The sequence below is a fragment of the Calidris pugnax genome, unplaced genomic scaffold (genome assembly GCF_001431845.1).
Source record: "Calidris pugnax isolate Ruff unplaced genomic scaffold, ASM143184v1 scaffold273, whole genome shotgun sequence".
Lineage (NCBI taxonomy): Eukaryota > Metazoa > Chordata > Aves > Charadriiformes > Scolopacidae > Calidris > Calidris pugnax.
In genome coordinates, this window is record NW_015094508.1 from 3399652 (window position 1) to 3419815 (window position 20164).

Genomic DNA, 20164 nt, shown 5'->3' on the forward strand with positions numbered 1-20164 from the left:
GCGGAGCCGCCCGCCTCACCTGCCGGCCGCAGCGCGCCGGCCTCGCCGTCCCCGCCCCGCAACGCGCGGGGGCCCTTGCGGCCGCGGGGAGAAACTGGGCCAGCCCGAGCGGGCTGCGGGGCAGCCTTGCCTCCGTCACGCCGGAGGGCTGCGGCCCCCGCCTCTCTGTGGGGCGTGAAGGGTTGCGGCGGTGGGTCCGGTGGGGGCGGTTTCCCGTTGTGAAGGCGCGGGGCGCGGCCCGGCGGTGTGACGGGGCCCGTGCGGCGCCGTGCGCTTCCCAGGTGAGCTCTCCGCAGGTTCCCCCTCGGCTGCTTTTGCCCCTCGGTTCCCGGATAGCGCTTGCTGAGTCAGCCAGCAAGAGGTGGGAGGTTTGCGCTGAAATTCGGGCTGATCATATGCTTTCAATTATTTTTTAAATTTATTTATTTTTTTTTACAGCATTCCATAGTGCAGAATCAGCATGAAACCTTTGTCAGTATATTCTAGAAATGTCAGCTGCATAGCCAAAAAGCAAGGTGCGCTTCAGGCAGGTTAAATGAACGTGAAGGCTTTAAAGAGTCCTTCTAGGTTAGGAGTTCCTGCTGCACGGTTGACCCCAAGATCAGCAAATGAGGCAGCCTGTATTTCATAGCAGCAGTTAATTAAAAATAGATATTGTGGATAATTATTTTTATAATCAAATAAATGCGTTTTCCCTTAATTTATTTTTGTGATGCCAGTTTACATTTAATAGTTTTGCTTAGAAATGTGAAACATCTGAAGAAAGATTTTGAAATTTTTGTCGCTCTAATAATTCGTTAATTGCCTAGGTAACCAAATCAACTGTCAGAATTTTAGGAGCTGTATTACTGTTTAGGACTGTATACGGTCATGTAGTAGGTGCTAATTTTGATTTTCTTGAAACTGTGTGGTGTTCAAAAGTATTTGTGTTTTCGTAGGACATTGCTATGCCTTTTCCTTAGTTTTCCTGATTAAAAGATACGTTCCATCCTGCTGAGGAAAAGTTTGGAACAGCTTGAAACAGTTTTACAAGAGCATAAATTTACAAAACATTGTGTTGATTATGTTACCTGGGGAAAAGCAAAGGATAAATGTTGCAGTTACGTGAAAGAGAGGAGAGGTGTGAGATTTTCCGCCAAATGTTTGTTATCTGTTGGAAACAAAGGGGATGATGAAATGCATCAGTAACCTGGGAATTAGTTATGGGCATAAGAGGACTGTCACAGTCCTCACGTGCTATATGTGAGAAGGACTTGTGTTTGTGGTGAAGAAAGAGCCGTTTTGAATGTGATTAACTGCAGTCACTGAAATAGATTGAGCAGAAAGTAGAGAAGACATAGTAAGAGGAAGATGACATTGCAATTCTTGCGCTTGAAACTGAACATTACCAGCCATGGTTAGATGGCGTTTACATAGTTAAAATAAAATTAATATTTTTATAGGAAGAGTGAGTAGAAAGAAGAAACAGAATTTAGTGAGTGTTTACATAGGTGGGAAAACTAAGAAGTTGAAGTCAAAGTGGTATCAACATTGTGTGATAGGAAGATACTAAGAGATGTGAGAGTGGAGGAGACATTGAAGAAACAAGGGAGATGTGTATTAAAAAAAAAAAAAAGATCAAGAAGGCAGGAGCAGATCATCTTATGTCTCAGAAGATAAGAAATAGATATGTTTTACATGGAAGGTTGAAAGGTGAAGATGGGTTTATTCCTGATCTGTTACTTAACTGATTGGGGTTTTTTTTCGTGAGGGATGACTTGCAGAAATTTTTAGGCTCTGTCTTTTTTCCCCGAACCTCATACTTGCTTATATGAGATATTCTTCTGTTGCAGGTTTACTAAGGATAGCAGAACAGTCTTGAAAATGTTGTCCAGGCTCTTTCGAATGCATGGCCTTTTTGTCGCCTCTCATCCATGGGAAGTCATTGTGGGAACAGTGACTCTCACCATCTGTATGATGTCCATGAAGATGTTCACTGGGAATGATAAGATTTGTGGCTGGAATTATGAGTGCCCCAAACTTGAAGAAGTAAGGATTTAAATTCATGTTATAATACTAAGTGTTCATCAGTAGATCCAGGGTTTTCTGTAGAGTAAGGTCAGGATGAGATGTATTAACAGTAAAGTAGCTATGCAGAAACTCCTTTAGTTGTTTTCGTTTCCCATTTATGGATATTAAAGGCCTATACAAGCAGTGATGTGCTACAGAAAGTTTTCATTAAATCTAACTTCCAGTTGCACAGTATTAAAGATTTTATATTAATATTTTATGTAATGTTTTGATTTTTTAAGACAGACTAGCAGTGATACTTATTTTATTCTGAAACTTCATTTTTAGTGCAGCTTCACAGTAGATTTTTTTATTACTGGAATGTAACAAGTTAATGCTTAATGTAAAAACTAACTAAATCATGTTGTATTTCAAACAGGATGTTCTCAGCAGTGACATCATCATCCTGACAATCACGCGCTGTATAGCAATCCTTTATATATATTTCCAGTTTCAGAATTTAAGGCAGCTTGGGTCAAAATACATCTTAGGTACTGTACCTGATTTCTGTATTTCTGTGTGGGTTTTTTTAATGTAAATTGTTAATAAATACTAGAAAGTTAATACTTATATACAGAACAGGGTTATTTTAATTGTTTGCTGAATAGCAGAATAAATATTCTGCATAGCTCAAAGTGCAGGTTTTTTTAAGAGAGATTGTGTAGGATTATATAAACATTGGAAATGTAATTCTTGAAGTAATTGTTTATTGTGTGAAACACTTGAAATATAGAGCTGTTTATGCCAGTTTTCATTTTTGCTGATAATGAATGATAAGATTTATGGTTTTTATTTCTTAGAGTTTTACTGTGAATGAAATACAAATTTTAGGTTTAAATATCTGTATAAAAATAGCATTTACTTCAGTTTATATCTCAACTGCTCTTAATGAGCACTGAGATATGAAAATTGTCGTTTGTTTGCTTCAGAACTGATCTAAAAGTAGAGTTTTTCAATTCTCTCTTTTTTTTTTTTTTAAAGGTATTGCTGGTCTCTTCACAATCTTCTCAAGTTTTGTTTTTAGCACAGTGGTAATTCACTTCTTGGATAAAGAACTGACGGGTTTAAAGTAAGTAATGAATTGTTATTCTGGATTTCTTGCCTGAATTTTTTTCTCTACAGTAAACCTTGGATTCTAACATATGCCTCTCTTTTTCAGTGAAGCTTTACCATTCTTCCTGCTTCTGATTGATCTGTCAAGAGCAAGTGCATTAGCCAAATTTGCACTCAGTTCCAACTCACAGGTAGGAGGGGTTGGGTTTTGATTTTTTGGGGTTTTGGGTTTTTTTTGTTGTTGTTGTTTGTTTGTTTTGGTTGGTTTTTTTTTTGCAATGAAGCTTTTGAATTTAATGTTCAAAGATTAGCATCATCCCATGGCAGGGGGGTTTGAACTAGATGGTCTTTAAGGTCCCTTCCAACCCAAACCTTTCTGTGAATTATCTAAGTGATGAGACATACAGGTGAATACTGTATTGGTGATATATAAAAAGGATCAGATTTTATCCTGATTCTGTGTTCACTTGTCTTCAATCCAGATCAGTGTTCAAGTGAATAATAACACTGTGAAACTAGTGTGCGCAGTCATGTGAGCGAAGTTAATTTTATGTGTGAGTACTTTATAGATTCAGAACTTTAAACCAGCAATCCTTTTAGCTATATTAAGGATGCTAGAGTTCCAAGACCGAAGTCTTCCCTAAAACAGTTACTGATAGAAAAAAGTTAATCTATAGGGCTCAGGAATAGTATATAAAGAAACATCTAATGTTATGATGCTGAAAAAAAATATTTCTGGACAAAATTTTAGCAGAACAAACATAAAAGATGTGTAGTCAGAAACATTCATGCTGTAATGCAATTAACAGCACAAAAGGGAGGATCGACAGGACATTTTGCACATCATACATTGTAAGGGTTTTTTCCTAATATTCTAAGTTCTGAAATAAAAGCATATTTAGTGAATTCAATTTATACCTACAAAGTACTGCGTGAGGAAATTGGAACACACTAATTGTTACAAAAATATTGTATATTATATTTTAATGAGCCAAAGGTAGAGAAGTTAATCAAAATCAAATAATCTTGTGTAAACACAGACTGTCCCCATGTAATAACTTATGGGAAGTAAAGGAACTAAATAATGTATTCCTTCATAATAGTTCATTATCAATGTACGTTTTATAAGGCCTTATCACCACAATACTACACAGTTTGCTAATCAGGTACTAACCATGTCACGTGGTACCATAGCTTGATTTTTGTCTTTTGTTAATGCACAGAAATTTTTATTTTTAGGATGAAGTAAGAGAAAATATTTCACGTGGAATGGCAATTTTAGGCCCTACGTTTACACTGGATGCACTTGTGGAGTGTCTTGTGATTGGTGTGGGTACTATGTCAGGTGAGCGATATAGTCTAAACGGTCTAAATCTTCCTAGTTTAAAAAAAAAATACATTTGAAAGAAGTTTGGATATTGAGAATTTCAAATAATAGGTGTTACCTATGGAACTGGAGTGACTTAATGTATTTATTTAGCTATTTGTTTACGTTCCTGATTACCATATGTAACTAGTTTTCTGAAGATGTGAATAATATATGCATGTTGAAGAGAAGTTTGAAATACAGATAGCAGCCTTCCTTGAGCAATATGCAGTAGGAATAGACTTGTGTGCAGCTGCTTTAATAAAATTAGGTCTCTCATTCCCATCATTCTTGCATCTTAGAGTAGCTGCTAAGATTTTCTCTTGTGCATTCATAAAAATGAGTTACACTTTCTGTGCATGCACACCTATTTCATATTCTTGCAAAAAATAAGTATTTCTAAAAATCACTCCAGGAAAATAACCAACCTCTTACATTTTTTCCCCACCCCATCTTTTTTGCCCTGTGTGCAATAGCAACTGCACTTTAAAAAGTGCAGTTAAATATAATAAGCAAAGGATTTCCACATGCAAATAACTAATTTCTTTATAAAATAAATCGAAGTTCCATAGTTAAGACTAAAGTGGGTTATTGTTTGTATGTTTGGTTTTGTCTGTTTGGGGGGGAAGGGGGCGGAGTTAAACTATCTTGCATACCTTAAAGGCATCTTTCAAAGCACTTCCTTTTCAATTTTTTTTGGACCTTTTTGGGGTGACATGCATTAAGCTGTTTTCCTGTTTATATCTAGGAAAAACCACCTCATTTTGGTGTGGCATATAGTTGGTTTTTGTTTTGTTGTTTTTCTTTTAATTGTATTGTTAGCTCTTTCATCTTTACTAAGGGAGTTCTGTAATGCATATGTGATGGGGCTAATTGACTTTCTCTGGACACCAGGCTTGTGAAAAAGTAGGTGGGGTATATGCTGTTTCTTGTTGCCTGAGTGCTTAACTGGCCATCTTTCAGAAGAGATTTCAATACATAATATTAGGTAATTGTAATTTGCTTAGTTAAGTGAGGAGCCTCAGGCTTTTAGTGTGAAGCTTTAAAATCTTGGTGAACTGTAATTATTTGTATTTATTTAGAAGTATACTTTAAAAGTTTTCTATAAATACATATTATGCTTAGAATAAGCTAATACACAATGACTAGGCTTAACATGCTTTTTTTTTTTTTCATTAATCTAGACAGTTCCATCTATAATCTGTCAGTGTTGGGTTTAATGGTTCCTTTCTTACATTTGCAACACTTCTTCGAGTATATAGAAAGCCCATTGCATATTCAAATATGGAAAAATCCTTCTTTTTTATGTAGGTGTACGGCAACTTGAAATTATGTGCTGCTTTGGCTGTATGTCTGTTCTTGCCAACTACTTTGTCTTCATGACCTTCTTTCCAGCGTGTGTGTCCTTGGTATTGGAGGTAAGACCAACTTCAAGACAACATCAAGCTTAGTGTTCAGACCCTGTGCTTCTCGTAGGCCATATGTTCCTTCATGGAGCTACGTGGCAGCCTGTTTGCCTTCCTTTCAAAGCAAACAGAGGGAATGCGCAAGAAGACTTAGAGTGGTTCAACTGATTGTAGTAACGTGTTAATGCCACTGTAAATGAGTCACACTCCAGTTGTGATCTAAAGCAGAGTAAGCAAATTGCATTGTAAATTATTGGGTGTCCAGGGTTTTCCACTGCTTAAAGTCTAACGTAGGATAAACAGTAGATTGTAGGATAACTCACATGTTGGTTCTTCTAATAACGTACTAAAGAGGACCTATTTTTAAATTTTGTTATTCTTTCAGCTTTCTCGAGAGAGTCGTGAAGGGCGCCCTATATGGCAGCTTAGCCATTTTGCTCGTGTTCTGGAAGAAGAAGAAAATAAACCAAATCCTGTAACACAGAGAGTGAAAATGATTATGGTTTGTAGCTCTTTTTCACTTGTAGTTATGCAATCAGTAAGGTGTCCTGATGTAATGAATCAAGCTGTTGTTTTAGATTCATAGAATAGTTTGGGTTGGAAGGGACCTTTAAAAGTAATCTTGTCCCACCCCTCTGCAGTGAGCAGGGACACCTCCCACCAGACCAGGTTGCTCAAAGCCCCATCCAGCCTGGTCTTGAACACTTCCAGGGACGGGGTATCCACAGCTTCTCTGGGCAACCTGTTCCAACGTTTCACCATCCTCCTCATAAAAATTTTCTTCCTTGTATCTAGTCTGAATCTACCTTCCTTTAGTTTAAAACCATTACCCCTTGTCCTGTCCCTGCAGGCCCTAATAAAAAGCCTGTCCCTATTTTCTTATAAGCCCCCTTTAAGTATTGAAAGGCTGCAATAAGGTCTTCCTGGAGCCTTCTCTTCTCCAGGCTGAACAACCCCAACTCTCTTAGCCTTTCCTCACACGAGAGGTGCTCCATCGCTCTGATCATCTTGGTAGCCCTCCTCTTGACCCACTCCAATGGATCCATGTCTTTCCTGTGCTGAGGGCCCCAGAGCTGGACGCAATATTCCCGGTGGGGTCTCACAAGAGCAGAGGGGCAGAACCACCTCGCTCAACCTCCTGGCCAAGCTGCTTTTGATGCAGCCCAGGATGCAGTGGGGTTTTCTGTTGACTTGTATTCTGCATCCCATTATTCTAGTTTACAGCAGTAATTTTGAACAACATTCCCTGTATCTACATCTAAAGTATTCCTGTGTATGCCGTTTCTGTGCTAAACATTCAGGGCGTTTTCATGTGTACGAATTCTCTCATTCTTTCCCCTGTGGCACGCCCCCAGCTTGCTTCACTTATTACTTGAGCAAGAGGAAGTCTGTGGTGGGACAGGTTTAAAGCTATGACTGAAAAATCAGCCTTTAGACTTTGAGGCATGGGAAACAAAAAAACCCCAAATAAATAAAATAAGAAAACGTTTAATATTAGTAGGCTGGCCCTAATAAAAAGCCTGTCCCTATTTTCTTATAAGCCCCCTTTAAGTATTGAAAGGCTGCAATAAGGTCTTCCTGGAGCCTTCTCTTCTCCAGGCTGAACAACCCCAACTCTCTTAGCCTTTCCTCACACGAGAGGTGCTCCATCGCTCTGATCATCTTGGTAGCCCTCCTCTTGACCCACTCCAATGGATCCATGTCTTTCCTGTGCTGAGGGCCCCAGAGCTGGACGCAATATTCCCGGTGGGGTCTCACAAGAGCAGAGGGGCAGAACCACCTCGCTCAACCTCCTGGCCAAGCTGCTTTTGATGCAGCCCAGGATGCAGTGGGGTTTTCTGTTGACTTGTATTCTGCATCCCATTATTCTAGTTTACAGCAGTAATTTTGAACAACATTCCCTGTATCTACATCTAAAGTATTCCTGTGTATGCCGTTTCTGTGCTAAACATTCAGGGCGTTTTCATGTGTACGAATTCTCTCATTCTTTCCCCTGTGGCACGCCCCCAGCTTGCTTCACTTATTACTTGAGCAAGAGGAAGTCTGTGGTGGGACAGGTTTAAAGCTATGACTGAAAAATCAGCCTTTAGACTTTGAGGCATGGGAAACAAAAAAACCCCAAATAAATAAAATAAGAAAACGTTTAATATTAGTAGGCTGGATGCCTAGTTACAGTTGAAAAATTAATGTTTTGTTATTTTGTGTTTTTAATACAGTCACTGGGTTTGGTTCTTGTTCATGCTCACAGTCGTTGGATAGCAGAACCAGCTGCTCAGAACAGTACTGCAGAAAATGCAGTGGGATTGGATGAGAATGCACCAAAGAGAATTGAACCTAATGTTTCATTATGGCAGTTCTACCTTTCTCGGTAGGTGACTTCACAGAACGGAAGCGTGTTTCCTTGATTAGGATATTCCCCAGTGGTGCCAAGCTATGGTCCTAGGGTGCAGCACTTGTAAACTTGCAGGTCTGACCACTGTAGGATTTCTTCGAACCAGAGATGACATTCCATAAAAAACATTTCAGTATTAACACCGTTTGTCCACTCTCCTTGAAGTCATCAACAACATGATCAGGAGCCAGCTGTCCTGAGTGCCTCAGAACACCACCTCATTTTCCTACTAGCACACACACCTTTCAGAACACACTGGAAAATAAATTTTCTGTAATTACAGACTGCATTGTAATTATTTATGCAGGGCTGCTGATCATTCACACACAACTGTGGAAAGTGCAAAATCCATGTCATTGTTGCTGTTTCTTCAGCTCAACTGAAGTTACTGGCACCTGTGGTTCCATACTACTTCTGAAGACTCAGAACTACTTGTTTCAGGCGGTTTTACCCCCATCTGGGCAGTTCAGCTTGCATCATAGTAATCATTTTGGTAGAGGATGGTAACTGAAACTTTCTACTTTATTGTTGGGAGATAGCTACATCAAACTGATTTAACACCTGTTAGTTAATATTTTAGAGACATTTCTCTTACTGGGACTGCGTTTTAGCTAAGATTTAGTAAACATTTAATGACATCTGAAAATTCTTACATTGTTAATAATACACGAAATGATTTCTCTACTCTGACCATAGCATATTTGAATGTCCTGGTAGAAAAGGTCTTTTGAATGCAACTTATGTAACTGTATAAATTATGATGAAACTATCACCCTTTCTAAAGCAAAGGGATGTCAGGATGCTGTTATAAACAATAAATTGTATATACTATGTGTTTATTTTTTGTCTGTTTTAGAATGGCCAGTATGGATATTGAACAAGTGATCACTCTTGGATTAGCCCTTCTACTTGCTGTCAAATACATTTTTTTTGAGCAAGCAGAGACTGAATCCACACTTTCACTGAAGAATCCCATAACATCTCAGGTGGTGGTCCAGAAAAAGGTCACTGATAATTGTTGCAGGAAGCAATCTGGACTTCTGAAGAACAATCAGAAATCTAACACAGTAGAAGAAGCTTTAGTTCCCAGAGATGGAAATGGTAATTTTAACATTTTATAGTCTGAACTATCCCTGAATATTTTGAACAAATACTGAAATCTTGTTAGTGTGTTGTATTTTGAATCAAAACTTAAGAATTTTGCAAACCAAAGTTAATTTTATTTGTCTTTATGCAGCTGAAGTCATAAAGCCTGTATTAGCAGAGTCATCAGCCAAGGCTACATTTGTAGTTGGCAATTGCAACCCCGTGGAAACTTCTTCATTTCCTAATGGAAAAGAGGAAGAAATTGAGTTACCGAAGGAACCACGTTCTATTGAGGAATGTGTCCGTATACTTGGAAATGCAGAGGTATGGAAAAATAACTTGTTTTTTTTTTAAAAATCTACTGAAGCATCTGACTTAAGAATTCTTACAGTTCATTTTTCAGCTTTTAATTGATCGTAATGTTGTTGTTCAGAAAATTAGATGATTTTAATAACTTGGGGGATCATGACTAAAACAAAGCCCTTTCGTAAGTCACTTCTCCAGTCAGTTGGGGCTGGGGCGGAGGGGAAGCAGCTTCCTCATTCGTGACACAGCAAGTCACTGAAGCTTCATCATGTAGGTGTGTAAGTGGGTGTCTGAGTAATTAGTTTTTGATCATATCATGGCCTACTATAAAACCTGACATTGGGAGTTAGTTCTTTTAGATGTACTCTGGTAATGTTAAAGTAAAGTTGTTACTCTTTTTCATTTGGAAGCATCTAAAAGGATTTTCACCAAGAGAATCTGTGCTTTCTCTCCTTACCCTTTACATTTCCAGAAAGGAGCAAAATTCCTTACTGATGCTGAGGTTATCAGCTTAGTTAATGCTAAACATATTCCTGCATACAAGCTGGAAACCCTCATGGAAACTCAGGAGCGAGGTGTGTCCATTCGCAGACAGATGTTATCTAAGAAACTCCCAGAACCTTCATCTTTGCAATATCTTCCTTATAGGAATTATAATTATTCTTTGGTAAGTAAAACACAGACAAGCAAAACGCACTGTAAAACCATTTTCCAAATACATGCTCAACGTGATGTTTATGGATTAACAATGAGCTTGGTCAAAAGTGATGTAGAAGGGAAAAAAAAAGGTAAACATAAGGTACTACCTTTTATTGCTTTTGATGTTTTTAAACCTAAGGAAGTGGGTAAGTTTTGTAGTTTACCCCAAAAAATACTTCTTACCAAAGCATTCAGCTGCCTTATCTCTGAAATGCAGAATTCTGCTAATACTAAATGATTATTACCGTTCAGTTCGGCTGAATGATAATACTACCTTGAGCTCAGGTTAAAATGGAAGTTTGTTTAAAATTCATTTAACAGTATTAGGTTTTTTTAATAGTGCTTAAGACTTAATAAGATTGAATACATCTGCCAAATACTAGACTTGAACATTATTAGCTGTTGATAGCTGTAGCTGTTAACTTTCTAGGGTGGGAACTGGTTGTTTTATGGGTCGGGTTGTGGGGTTTTTTGCTAAGGTGCCTTGTAGTCACAGGCATAGTATGTGGCACGCTGTACCGTGCCACTCAACTGTAACCTTAATGATACCTTTTTTATTATTTTTGTAAGGTTATGGGAGCTTGCTGTGAAAATGTGATTGGATATATGCCTATTCCTGTAGGCGTAGCAGGACCACTATTTTTGGATAACAAAGAGTTTCAGGTGCCAATGGCAACAACTGAAGGATGTCTTGTAGCAAGCACTAATAGAGGATGTAGAGCAATATGTGTAAGTATCGTTTGACAAGCCTGAAAATCTGTTTTATAAAACATATTTGGGGTGATACAAGGCATGTTTTTGACTTCCTAAAAACTAAAATTCACTTCACTAAAAATTCATCTTGCTTTGTTTCCCTCCTGCTTTGATTTTTAGCTTGGTGGAGGAGCACGTAGCCGCATTCTGGCAGACGGGATGACTCGAGGACCTGTTGTAAGGCTGCCCACTGCTTGCCAGGCTGCAGAAGTGAAAGTTTGGCTTGAAAGCCCTGAAGGCTTTAAAATAATGAAGGAAGCTTTTGACAGCACAAGTAGGTTAGTACAATGGCCATCGCGCTGTTATTTACTGATAGGAGTCTTCTATGGATGGTAGAAAGCTCCTAATGGTTTTTTTTCTGCGTATTGCAACACAGGAAATTACATACTCATTTTGGCTATCCCACGTAGTGTGAATCTAAGAGAGCAAAAGTCACTCTGGCTATATACCAAGGCTAGTAATAAGCATTTTCCAGTGACAAGTGGTAAACAAGTGTATCTTGGCAACAAATACATCTGCATTGCATAATACGTCATTTATTTTGTCTAAGCATTTAAAAACAAATATAAAAGCTTATTTGAATTTTTTGTAGTTGCTGCGCAAAAAGTAACTGACCGTTTGGATTCTAGCCTTTCAGATGGTATTACTGATGTTAATAATTAATTTCTGAGGTCCCAGAGAATACACAATAAACTAATGCTAGAACTGAAACGCTAAAAAATCTAAAATAGTATTTATAGTAAGTCTACTTTGAGCCCCGGAGTTTTTCCTAAGACTTATGATCATCTGCTTTCCTTAGAAGGATTCAGAGAGAGACTTCCTCATCAGTTTTATTTCTTACAATATTACAAATGTCAGTCAAGGACATGTGTGTGTTTTGGCCAGAATCAACTCACGCTGCTGTTTAAATCCAGTATTTCCTGGTTTATGTTTGATTTGTGGAGCTTGTGCTGATGCCAAAAATAGCATGGGTTTTGCCTTGTGTAAGACTGACATAATAATTGCCAAAGGCTGCATTATTAATTTATACCTTGTACTCAGATGCTTTAAGGAATACAAATTAATTAAATATATGTTAGCAGTTTTATTTCATGAATTCAGAGACAGAAAAAAAAAAAAAGGCAGTGAATACTTTTACAGTGAACATTTGTAAAGTATTTACTTGAGAGAACTAAGTGCATGTTTTTCACTGTGAGGTTTTTTTTCCTGTGCTGAGAGAGGAAGAATGCAGTGTAGTCAGCAGCACTATCTGCAGTGATTTACTGTCATTGTTCCACTTAAAACTAATTTAAACTTTTCCCTTGAGGATTGTAAGTAATAGCTAAATTTCCTTGCAGGTTTGCCCGCCTACAAAAACTTCTCATCTGTTTGGCTGGTCGTAACCTTTATATCCGTTTTCAGTCTGGAACAGGGGATGCAATGGGAATGAATATGATTTCAAAAGTAAGGACCAGTTCCCTTAAATCTTTTTAATAAATGTGTATTTATTTTAAAAATAATAAATCATAGCCTACTAATGTGTGACTAGCTCGCATGTGAAGACAGAAAGATAAGACATAATACTGTTTGCAGTTCTATAAAATAATAAGTGTTTGGCCTTTTCAAATGTGAACAAGAATAGCATGAGAACACTGAAATAAAACGGTACGTTTGTATTTATTTTAACTATCATTTAAAGAAAGTATTCTTGATAGTATGGAAGTTAAGCTTGTTGCTCTGTTGCTTTGGCCAAAGATTTTATCCAGCAGTAATTAATCTGTTACTGTGTTTTATCACTTCCATCTGAATAAAGGATTAGGAATCTGGTGAATGGCAGCTTTTTTTTTTTTTTTTAATTTTCTTTTTTTAATGCAAATGTGGAAGAACCTGAGACAGGACTCATAGATTGGGGGGATGACTTGTGCTGAGATTAATACTAATTGCCTATTCTATGCAAAATTTATGTCTTATCAGAACCATTACATAAATGGGTCTGGTCATAGGCAGGCACTAAATACAGCAGACCTTTTGTCTGATTTCATAGTGTGGAGAAGCTCTTTCCCCTACATCCAAAATGAATGAATTTCATGCCTGTAGTGTTTGACTTGGTTCATGTTGTATCTTCAGTATGGTAAGAATATGCCCATTCACCTACACTGAATATCACCCAGATAGTTCATGTATACTTGGAAGAAGTAGTTATTCTCCGTATAATTCCCAAAGTGGGAAGATAGTCTTAATTGGGGTTTTTTTCTTGTTTCAGGTTCCTTCCTGAAATTATGTTCTTCTCTTCAGCTGTAACTGATGATCTGACTAGGCTTAATCTACTCTTGCTGTTCCGCTTGTCCTTGAGTAGCTTATTTTGCAACCACAGTGATATACTATCCTTTTACCTGTTTCTCTTCTAACAGGGTACTGAAAAAGCACTGGCGAGGTTGAATGAAGAGTTTCCTGATCTCCAGGTTATAGCTATTAGTGGTAACTATTGTACAGACAAAAAACCTGCTGCTATAAACTGGATAGAAGGAAGAGGGAAGTCTGTTGTCTGTGAAGCAGTCATTCCAGCCAAGGTTGTTAAAGAAGTAAGTGTTTTGCTTTACTTATTTGTAAACAATGCATACATTTTACAAGCTGATGCCTATCTTATATCACAAATACTAACTGTAGGTTGTTTTCCAGGTAAGGATAATTCCTGCATGTATTTTCTGACATTGCTGTAGGATAAGCAAATTTTCCTGACACAGTAGATATTTTTTTCCTTTCATTGTCTATTCTGACATAATGTGCACGTATTTAATGATGCATATCTAGTTGAAGGATTTTCACTTTTTTGCCTTTGAAAAATTTTGCCACAGTTTGACAGATTTTTACACATGGGGTTTTTGCCTGTCATTAAACCCAGTCATTTTGATCATTTCAGTCACTTCTTGTCTCTTGCACAAACCTGGCATGTTCTTCAAGGTTTATATAGCTCCTACTACAACAAAAACAGATAATCAGGTGCTCCACTTGATTCCAAAGCTGCGTTAGCATCTTGCATGATGAAGGGTGATCTTTATAACCAGTGTCCATCCTAGCCCTTGGCAGACTTGTCCTGCATCATAACAGCCTCTCTTAGATTCTCTTCTGCCTGAGCCCAGAAGGCTGGCTATGTGTCAGACTAAGCCCATTGCCTGTCACCTGGTCACCAGCACTGGCCATGAGAGACAGTATGCAGGGAGGAGTTTACTACACCATACTCAGCATAGTCTTCCATCAACTTGTTCAAATTTTTCTTAATTGGTGCTTTCGTATTTGATGATATTTTTTTTTTGTCTGTTTGTTTGTTTTCTCCCAGTAATTTGTCCGTCCCTTTTGTGAAAGTATGTAAGCTTTTAGCACTAGTATTCCAGGCAGAATTCCATGACAGAGCTACACCTTGTTTGAGAACTATCTCCCGCTTGTTGTTGATTACCTTTGGTGATGCCCTAGTTTTGTACTGGAAGAGGTGCTGAAAACTTGTAGCTTTGCTCTGCTGCTCAAGATTTTATAGCTCTGACCCCAAGATGTCATTCCAGAGTAGTAATGGGGAGCCAGTCCTTTGGTAATGAGCATGTATAGTTTTCAGGTAAATTTGGGCTGTTTTCCCCAGCCGTGCACATCACTACATTTGCTTACATTGAATTCTAATACATGAAGTTTAAAATTTTTGTCAGTGTTGTGGACTTTGTGCCTATCTCTATCATCAGTTCCTATTCCTGCTAGGGTGGAATATCTTAAGTTATGCTCACAGCAGTATCTCTTTTTGTTCTCTTTGATCATTTTTATACTAAATTCAGCATAGAACTTTTATCTGAAGGTTTCAAAATACAGTCGGTGTAGTATAAATGTGCACAATGTTTACCAGTGTAGCACAGTGGTTTGCATTTGAACTCTTAGTTTAGCTAAATGCAGAGCAAAACTGGGGAGGGTTTAGTGTCTGGAGCAACTTGGGAGGAATGTAGCTCTTGTGTAAGGTGAATTAATGGATATTTCTGCTAAGTTGATTTTGTTTGTTTCATTCTGAACATAAATGAGAATTTGAAATGCAGCAGATAGCTGGTGAGCTTTTCTTAAAGCTCTGTGCAAGTCCAAACCCTTCCCGCTGACTTTTCCATTGTTACTTGGACAATGCAGCCTGCATTGGACAGGGCTGCTTTAGAACAAGAACGGAAGTAGGCATTTAGCACAACGATTGAGTTAAAGTCCGTATGGAAGCAAACCAGGGGCAAGGGCTTATTAACCATAAATAGAGTATGTCTACTCCTGAGCAAGGAATGGTGTAATAAAAGTGTATCACTTTGTCTAGGTATTGAAGACAACTACAGAAGATATAGTTGAAGTCAATATAAACAAAAATTTGGTGGGTTCTGCGATGGCTGGTAGCATAGGTGGCTACAATGCGCATGCAGCAAACATTGTGACAGCCATCTACATTGCCTGTGGTCAGGTAGGTTTGTTTTACACCAATTCAAGTTTTCTTTAGTTCAGTAGTTCTTAAACCAAACACGTAATTGAGTGTTTTTAATGGTTTTTGTTTTGTTTCTCCTTCCTGATCTGAAGGATGCTGCGCAGAACGTGGGCAGCTCTAACTGTATCACTTTGATGGAGCGAACTGGTCCCACCAACGAAGACCTGTACATCAGCTGCACAATGCCTTCTATAGAAATAGGAACTGTTGGTGGAGGCACCAACTTGCTCCCACAGCAGGCCTGCTTGCAGGTATAAATCAGAAAGTTTAAACCAACTTCGCTTCTTAAATCAAAGCTCACTTTCATATTGTGTATATTGTGTTCGAGTAATGTTGTGGGAATGGGGCCTCTTGAGACTTGGTGGATTTGGCATGAAAATTTTAGAATTATCTAATGAATTCTTTTCATGTGTCTAGTTTCTAAAGCATAAGATGTTTAATATTAAAGAGACTTACAGCTAGTTGATTGGATATAATTTTTAGAGACTTGCTTTTAATACTAAATTTAGCATAAATTTACTTATATTTCATAGCATAATACTGCATATTTTTCTGTACAGATGTTAGGAGTTCAAGGTGCATGCCAAGACAACCCTGGTGAAAATGCCCGTCAGCTGGCTAAAATTGTTTGTGCTACAGTGATGGCAGGGGAATTGTCACTTATGGCAGCTCTTGCAGCTGGGCATCTAGTCAAAAGCCACATGATCCACAACAGGTAAGAAATGGTAAAATTTTTGTCTGTCTGCTGTGTTGCCCTTCTTCCAAGTACACGTTCCAATAATAGTTACATTAATAATTGCAACATAGTTAAAATGTTACACTGCTGTTCTATCTAATTTAAGGGTCTCATGTAGTTATCTTAACTTTTTTGTTAGGTCAAAAATAAATCTACAAGATCTTCAAGGAACCTGCACTAAGAAGGCAGCATGAATACTGAAATGGCTTTGAAATGAAGAATTGTTCTGGCAACTGTCCAGGTGCACAGGGGAAGAAAAAAACCTACAAAAATCTGTGAAGTTTAGAACGAAAGTAACCTTCAACTCAATGATGTCTGTGTAAGATAAACTGAGAGATCAGTGGACTTGTGTGAGAATACCTACGCCATTCTTCAGTGGTTGGAGAAAGTGTGGTCAGACTTCATGAATGAAGTCCTGTCAGGTGTCTTGAACATGGCTTGGGAATTCTTACTCTTAGACATCATTTTGTAAAGGGTCAGTCTTAATGTTTTTACGGATTGAGATCATTTTGACTAGTAAACTCCTGGTAACTATGAAGCTGAAAAGTGACGTGAGGTACTTTGTACATTTAAAAGAAAAAAAAAATGGTTGGTCTAAACTCGATTTGAATGCACTGGTCCTTGCCATCTTTACTTTCTGGTTAGACAAGCATGTTTTTTAAAGTGATGGCATGCCTAATCACTTTTCATGAACTCCCAGTTTTAATTTTGTTCACATGTAAAACTTATGTCTTAGGGTATAAGACAACTTTATTGAATCATATTAGTTTTATAGAAACCTCTGTCTTTATGTAGTACTTAATTTGCTGCTGTATCAGCTAAGCGGCGTACAATGTTCTAACTCCACAGCTTAAGTTACTCCTTTACAGAAAACTTGTGACCTATAAAGTTCTGAACTGTTCAATACAGTGTCTACTGAAGGAGGGAAAAACAGGGTTCTCAACTGTTCCATTATTTTGTTCAGGTAAAAAAAGATTATTTTGAAACTGGTAACTCCACCAAAACCAGTTACATGTCAGGTTAGTAATTTAAGCAAATGGAGTTTCTCAAACTTTTTTTGATGGGAGTGCATTCAAACAACAGGAGTCAAGAACAGATGTTTACACTTCTTTCAAAAGATGTCTCTTAAGGTACAGTGTGTTTGTATATTCCTAATTATTATTTTATTTTTTAAGTGTTTGACACTTATTCCCCAGGAATAGGTGTGTATCCACTGCTTAAGCTGAGATGAAATGAAGCCAGAAAATCACACTGTTCTTTAACATTAGGTTTTTTTATGTTTTAATTCCTTTAAACTTTCTTTATGAGGGGGGAGTATTTATTTTAAGAAGAAATCTTATTCTTTTTTTTCAATGAAAAGAACTAATTAAGGGGATTCAGTGAAATGACATGCTAATGCAACAGCAGGTTTATATTAAAATATTGTACTTGGACCAGTGAAGCAGTCTCAGGTGTTCTTAATGTAATACAGAAAATCCAGGTGTATTCTGGTTTGATTCACCTTTGGGAATATTGCTCAATGCATTGCCCTGTCTAGTTGATCACAGGAGGAAAATTGTTAATATGCTTGATGTTGGGTTGTTGGGGGGTTTTTTTGTTTGGTTTGGGTTTTTCTGTTTGTGTGTTTTTTTGCGGGGGAGGGAATCAGTGGATGGGACTAGGTTTCTTACAGGAATGCAGCGGCAGCCCTAAAGGGGTGACTAGCAGAGGTGCTCTTCTAATGTGCAAATTTGATATAAATCATGATGGGTTGTTTTGTAGCACATCAACACATTAATATCACTGTAATGGGCTCATAAAGCTAATGTGCAAGCATGAAGACATACTACATGCTAGATATGTTATGATAGCACGTAAATATCATGAATGTTTATCTTCTGCAGTATTGTTGCTAATAGCTATCATTTTATTTAAGGAAAGATGGAACTACTTTGTTTCTATGTTCATTCAGTGATCTTATTTAAAGTAACACTGTTCTGGCAATAAATGGTGGTTCAGTGTTGATTTTGGTGGATTGAACTGACATTCTGTCTTGCAGAATTAACATTTTGTATTAATACTAAATTGTGTACATTTTGGTACAAAACTACTTTTTAAGTTTCAGTAAAACAATGGAAAATGTATTGGCTTAATTGTGATATTTTAAGCTTACTTCATGACTTAGTGACATACCTTACTAGACAACATAAAGTAAGAGGCTTAAGGAAAGTATGACTGGCATATAGTACTAAATACCTGTGACACTGGGATGCCTCAGCCTGGTTTGCAGAAGCCTGGACTGATTTATTCTCCTCAAATCTGAATTACACAGTGTCCAAAGAGGAGAACCAATCCACTGTAGTATTAGCGATACCTTCTGTTTTGGGCATTTGTCCTGTCTTCCAGAAAGCTGTTGATTGTACTTGTGGCAGTTTCTAACATGTCCACCAAATCCAAAGTGTCAAAGAGGGTTTTTTTTAGTCTGTTAACTTGATACCTGAATTTTAAATACTGCTTTCACTAGGAAAATGTAATTTTATCAAAATACTGTATATTTGTGCAAGACAGGCTAAGCTGGAAGAGTAAGAGCCCATCAGTACCACATCAAGAACTATTTGGAATTCATAACAGCTTTCAATACCATAGTGGATGTTAACAGCAAAGCGGTTCAGCTGAATCTACTTTGCCTGCCCTACACACGGGTCCCCTCCCTGCTGTCTGACATGAAAGTCTGGGAGCTGTGACACCTGGAAGTTCTGCAGCTGTGTTTAATTACATGATTGTTGTCCACTTTGATTTCCCTCGGCCAGAGTAAGATGTTTCCTTCCTGACAGAGGAGCGGCTTCTGCTCGCACCGCCTGGGGATGAAGAACCCTGCTCCTGCCCAATGTGGCTGTGATGCCAGCAGCCTGTGGTGGCCACCACTGGGGTGGTGGGGTGTGGGGGCCCCTGCACAGGCACAGCTGTACCCAGAAAAGAGCTCGGCTGAGAGCCTGGTGCTTTTGCAAGGTGTGTCCAGGCTCTGGGTGTGTCTGTGCACAGCGCTGTTGGATCCTTGGTGTGAGCCCTGCTCATAAGGTGAATGCAGCTCTGACAAAAGCTGTGGCAGATGGTCCGTCCTCCCACACCTTTCATTTGGGGTGGAGTGAGAGCTCTTACTACTCACAGTGCTTTTAAGATACATCATCATCTAGGTGTATCATCAGCATGTTCGCAGATGACACCAAGTTAAGCAGGAGTGTTGATTCACATGAGGATAGGGAAGTTCTATAGAGAGACTTAAATAGATTGGATCAATGGGCCAATGTTAATGGTATGAGGTTCAACAAGGGCAAGTGCCAGGTCCTGCACTTGGGCCACAACAACCCCCTGCAGCGCTACAGGCTGGGGGAAGTGTGGCTGGAGCTGCCTGGAGGAAAGAGACCTGGGGGTTCTAATTGCCAAGCGGCTGAATATGAGCCCTCAGTGTGCCCAGGTGGCCAAGAAAGCCAACGGCATTCTGGCTCGTATCAAAAATAGTGTGACCAGCAGAAGTAGGGAGGTGATTGTGCCCCTGTACTCAGCACTGGTGAGGCCACACCTGAAGTATTGTGTCCAGTTCTGGGCACCTCAATACAAGAGAGATCTCAAGGTGCTGGAGCGAGTGCAGAGGAGGGCGACGAAGCTGGTGAAGGGCCTGGAGAATAAATCTTATGAAGAGAGATTGAAGGAGCTGGGACTGTTTAGTTTGAGGAAGATGAGGCTGAGGGGAGACCTCATCACTCTCTACAACTGCTTGAAAGGACACTGTAGAGAGGTTGGTGCTGGTCTCTTCTTACAGGTAATTAGTGGAAGAAGAGGGAATGGCTTCAAGCTCCAACAGGGTAGGTTT

General features: G+C 38.7%; 1 protein-coding gene across 2 annotated transcripts in view; it reads left to right on the plus strand.

The window, feature by feature from the left end:
- Positions 1 to 18437, plus strand: part of HMGCR (3-hydroxy-3-methylglutaryl-CoA reductase) — an 18857-nt gene extending 420 nt beyond the window's left edge. Inside the window, exons 1-20 of one of the 2 annotated variants that reach the window (XM_014965041.1) lie at positions 258 to 281; positions 1833 to 2028; positions 2429 to 2540; positions 3031 to 3118; positions 3209 to 3293; positions 4342 to 4447; positions 5780 to 5886; positions 6260 to 6376; positions 8091 to 8242; positions 9123 to 9367; positions 9504 to 9676; positions 10131 to 10325; positions 10928 to 11086; positions 11231 to 11388; positions 12448 to 12553; positions 13501 to 13671; positions 15417 to 15557; positions 15671 to 15829; positions 16139 to 16293; positions 16454 to 18437. In XM_014965041.1, coding sequence (XP_014820527.1) covers positions 1864 to 2028; positions 2429 to 2540; positions 3031 to 3118; positions 3209 to 3293; positions 4342 to 4447; positions 5780 to 5886; positions 6260 to 6376; positions 8091 to 8242; positions 9123 to 9367; positions 9504 to 9676; positions 10131 to 10325; positions 10928 to 11086; positions 11231 to 11388; positions 12448 to 12553; positions 13501 to 13671; positions 15417 to 15557; positions 15671 to 15829; positions 16139 to 16293; positions 16454 to 16508 — 2649 coding nt within the window. In that variant the 5' untranslated portion in view covers positions 258 to 281; positions 1833 to 1863 and the 3' untranslated portion in view covers positions 16509 to 18437. Of the gene's footprint in view, positions 1 to 257; positions 282 to 1832; positions 2029 to 2428; positions 2541 to 3030; positions 3119 to 3208; positions 3294 to 4341; positions 4448 to 5779; positions 5887 to 6259; positions 6377 to 8090; positions 8243 to 9122; positions 9368 to 9503; positions 9677 to 10130; positions 10326 to 10927; positions 11087 to 11230; positions 11389 to 12447; positions 12554 to 13500; positions 13672 to 15416; positions 15558 to 15670; positions 15830 to 16138; positions 16294 to 16453 lie in introns of those variants that run through there. The other variant, XM_014965040.1, reaches the window with a different exon arrangement.
- Positions 18438 to 20164: the final 1727 nt, after the last annotated feature.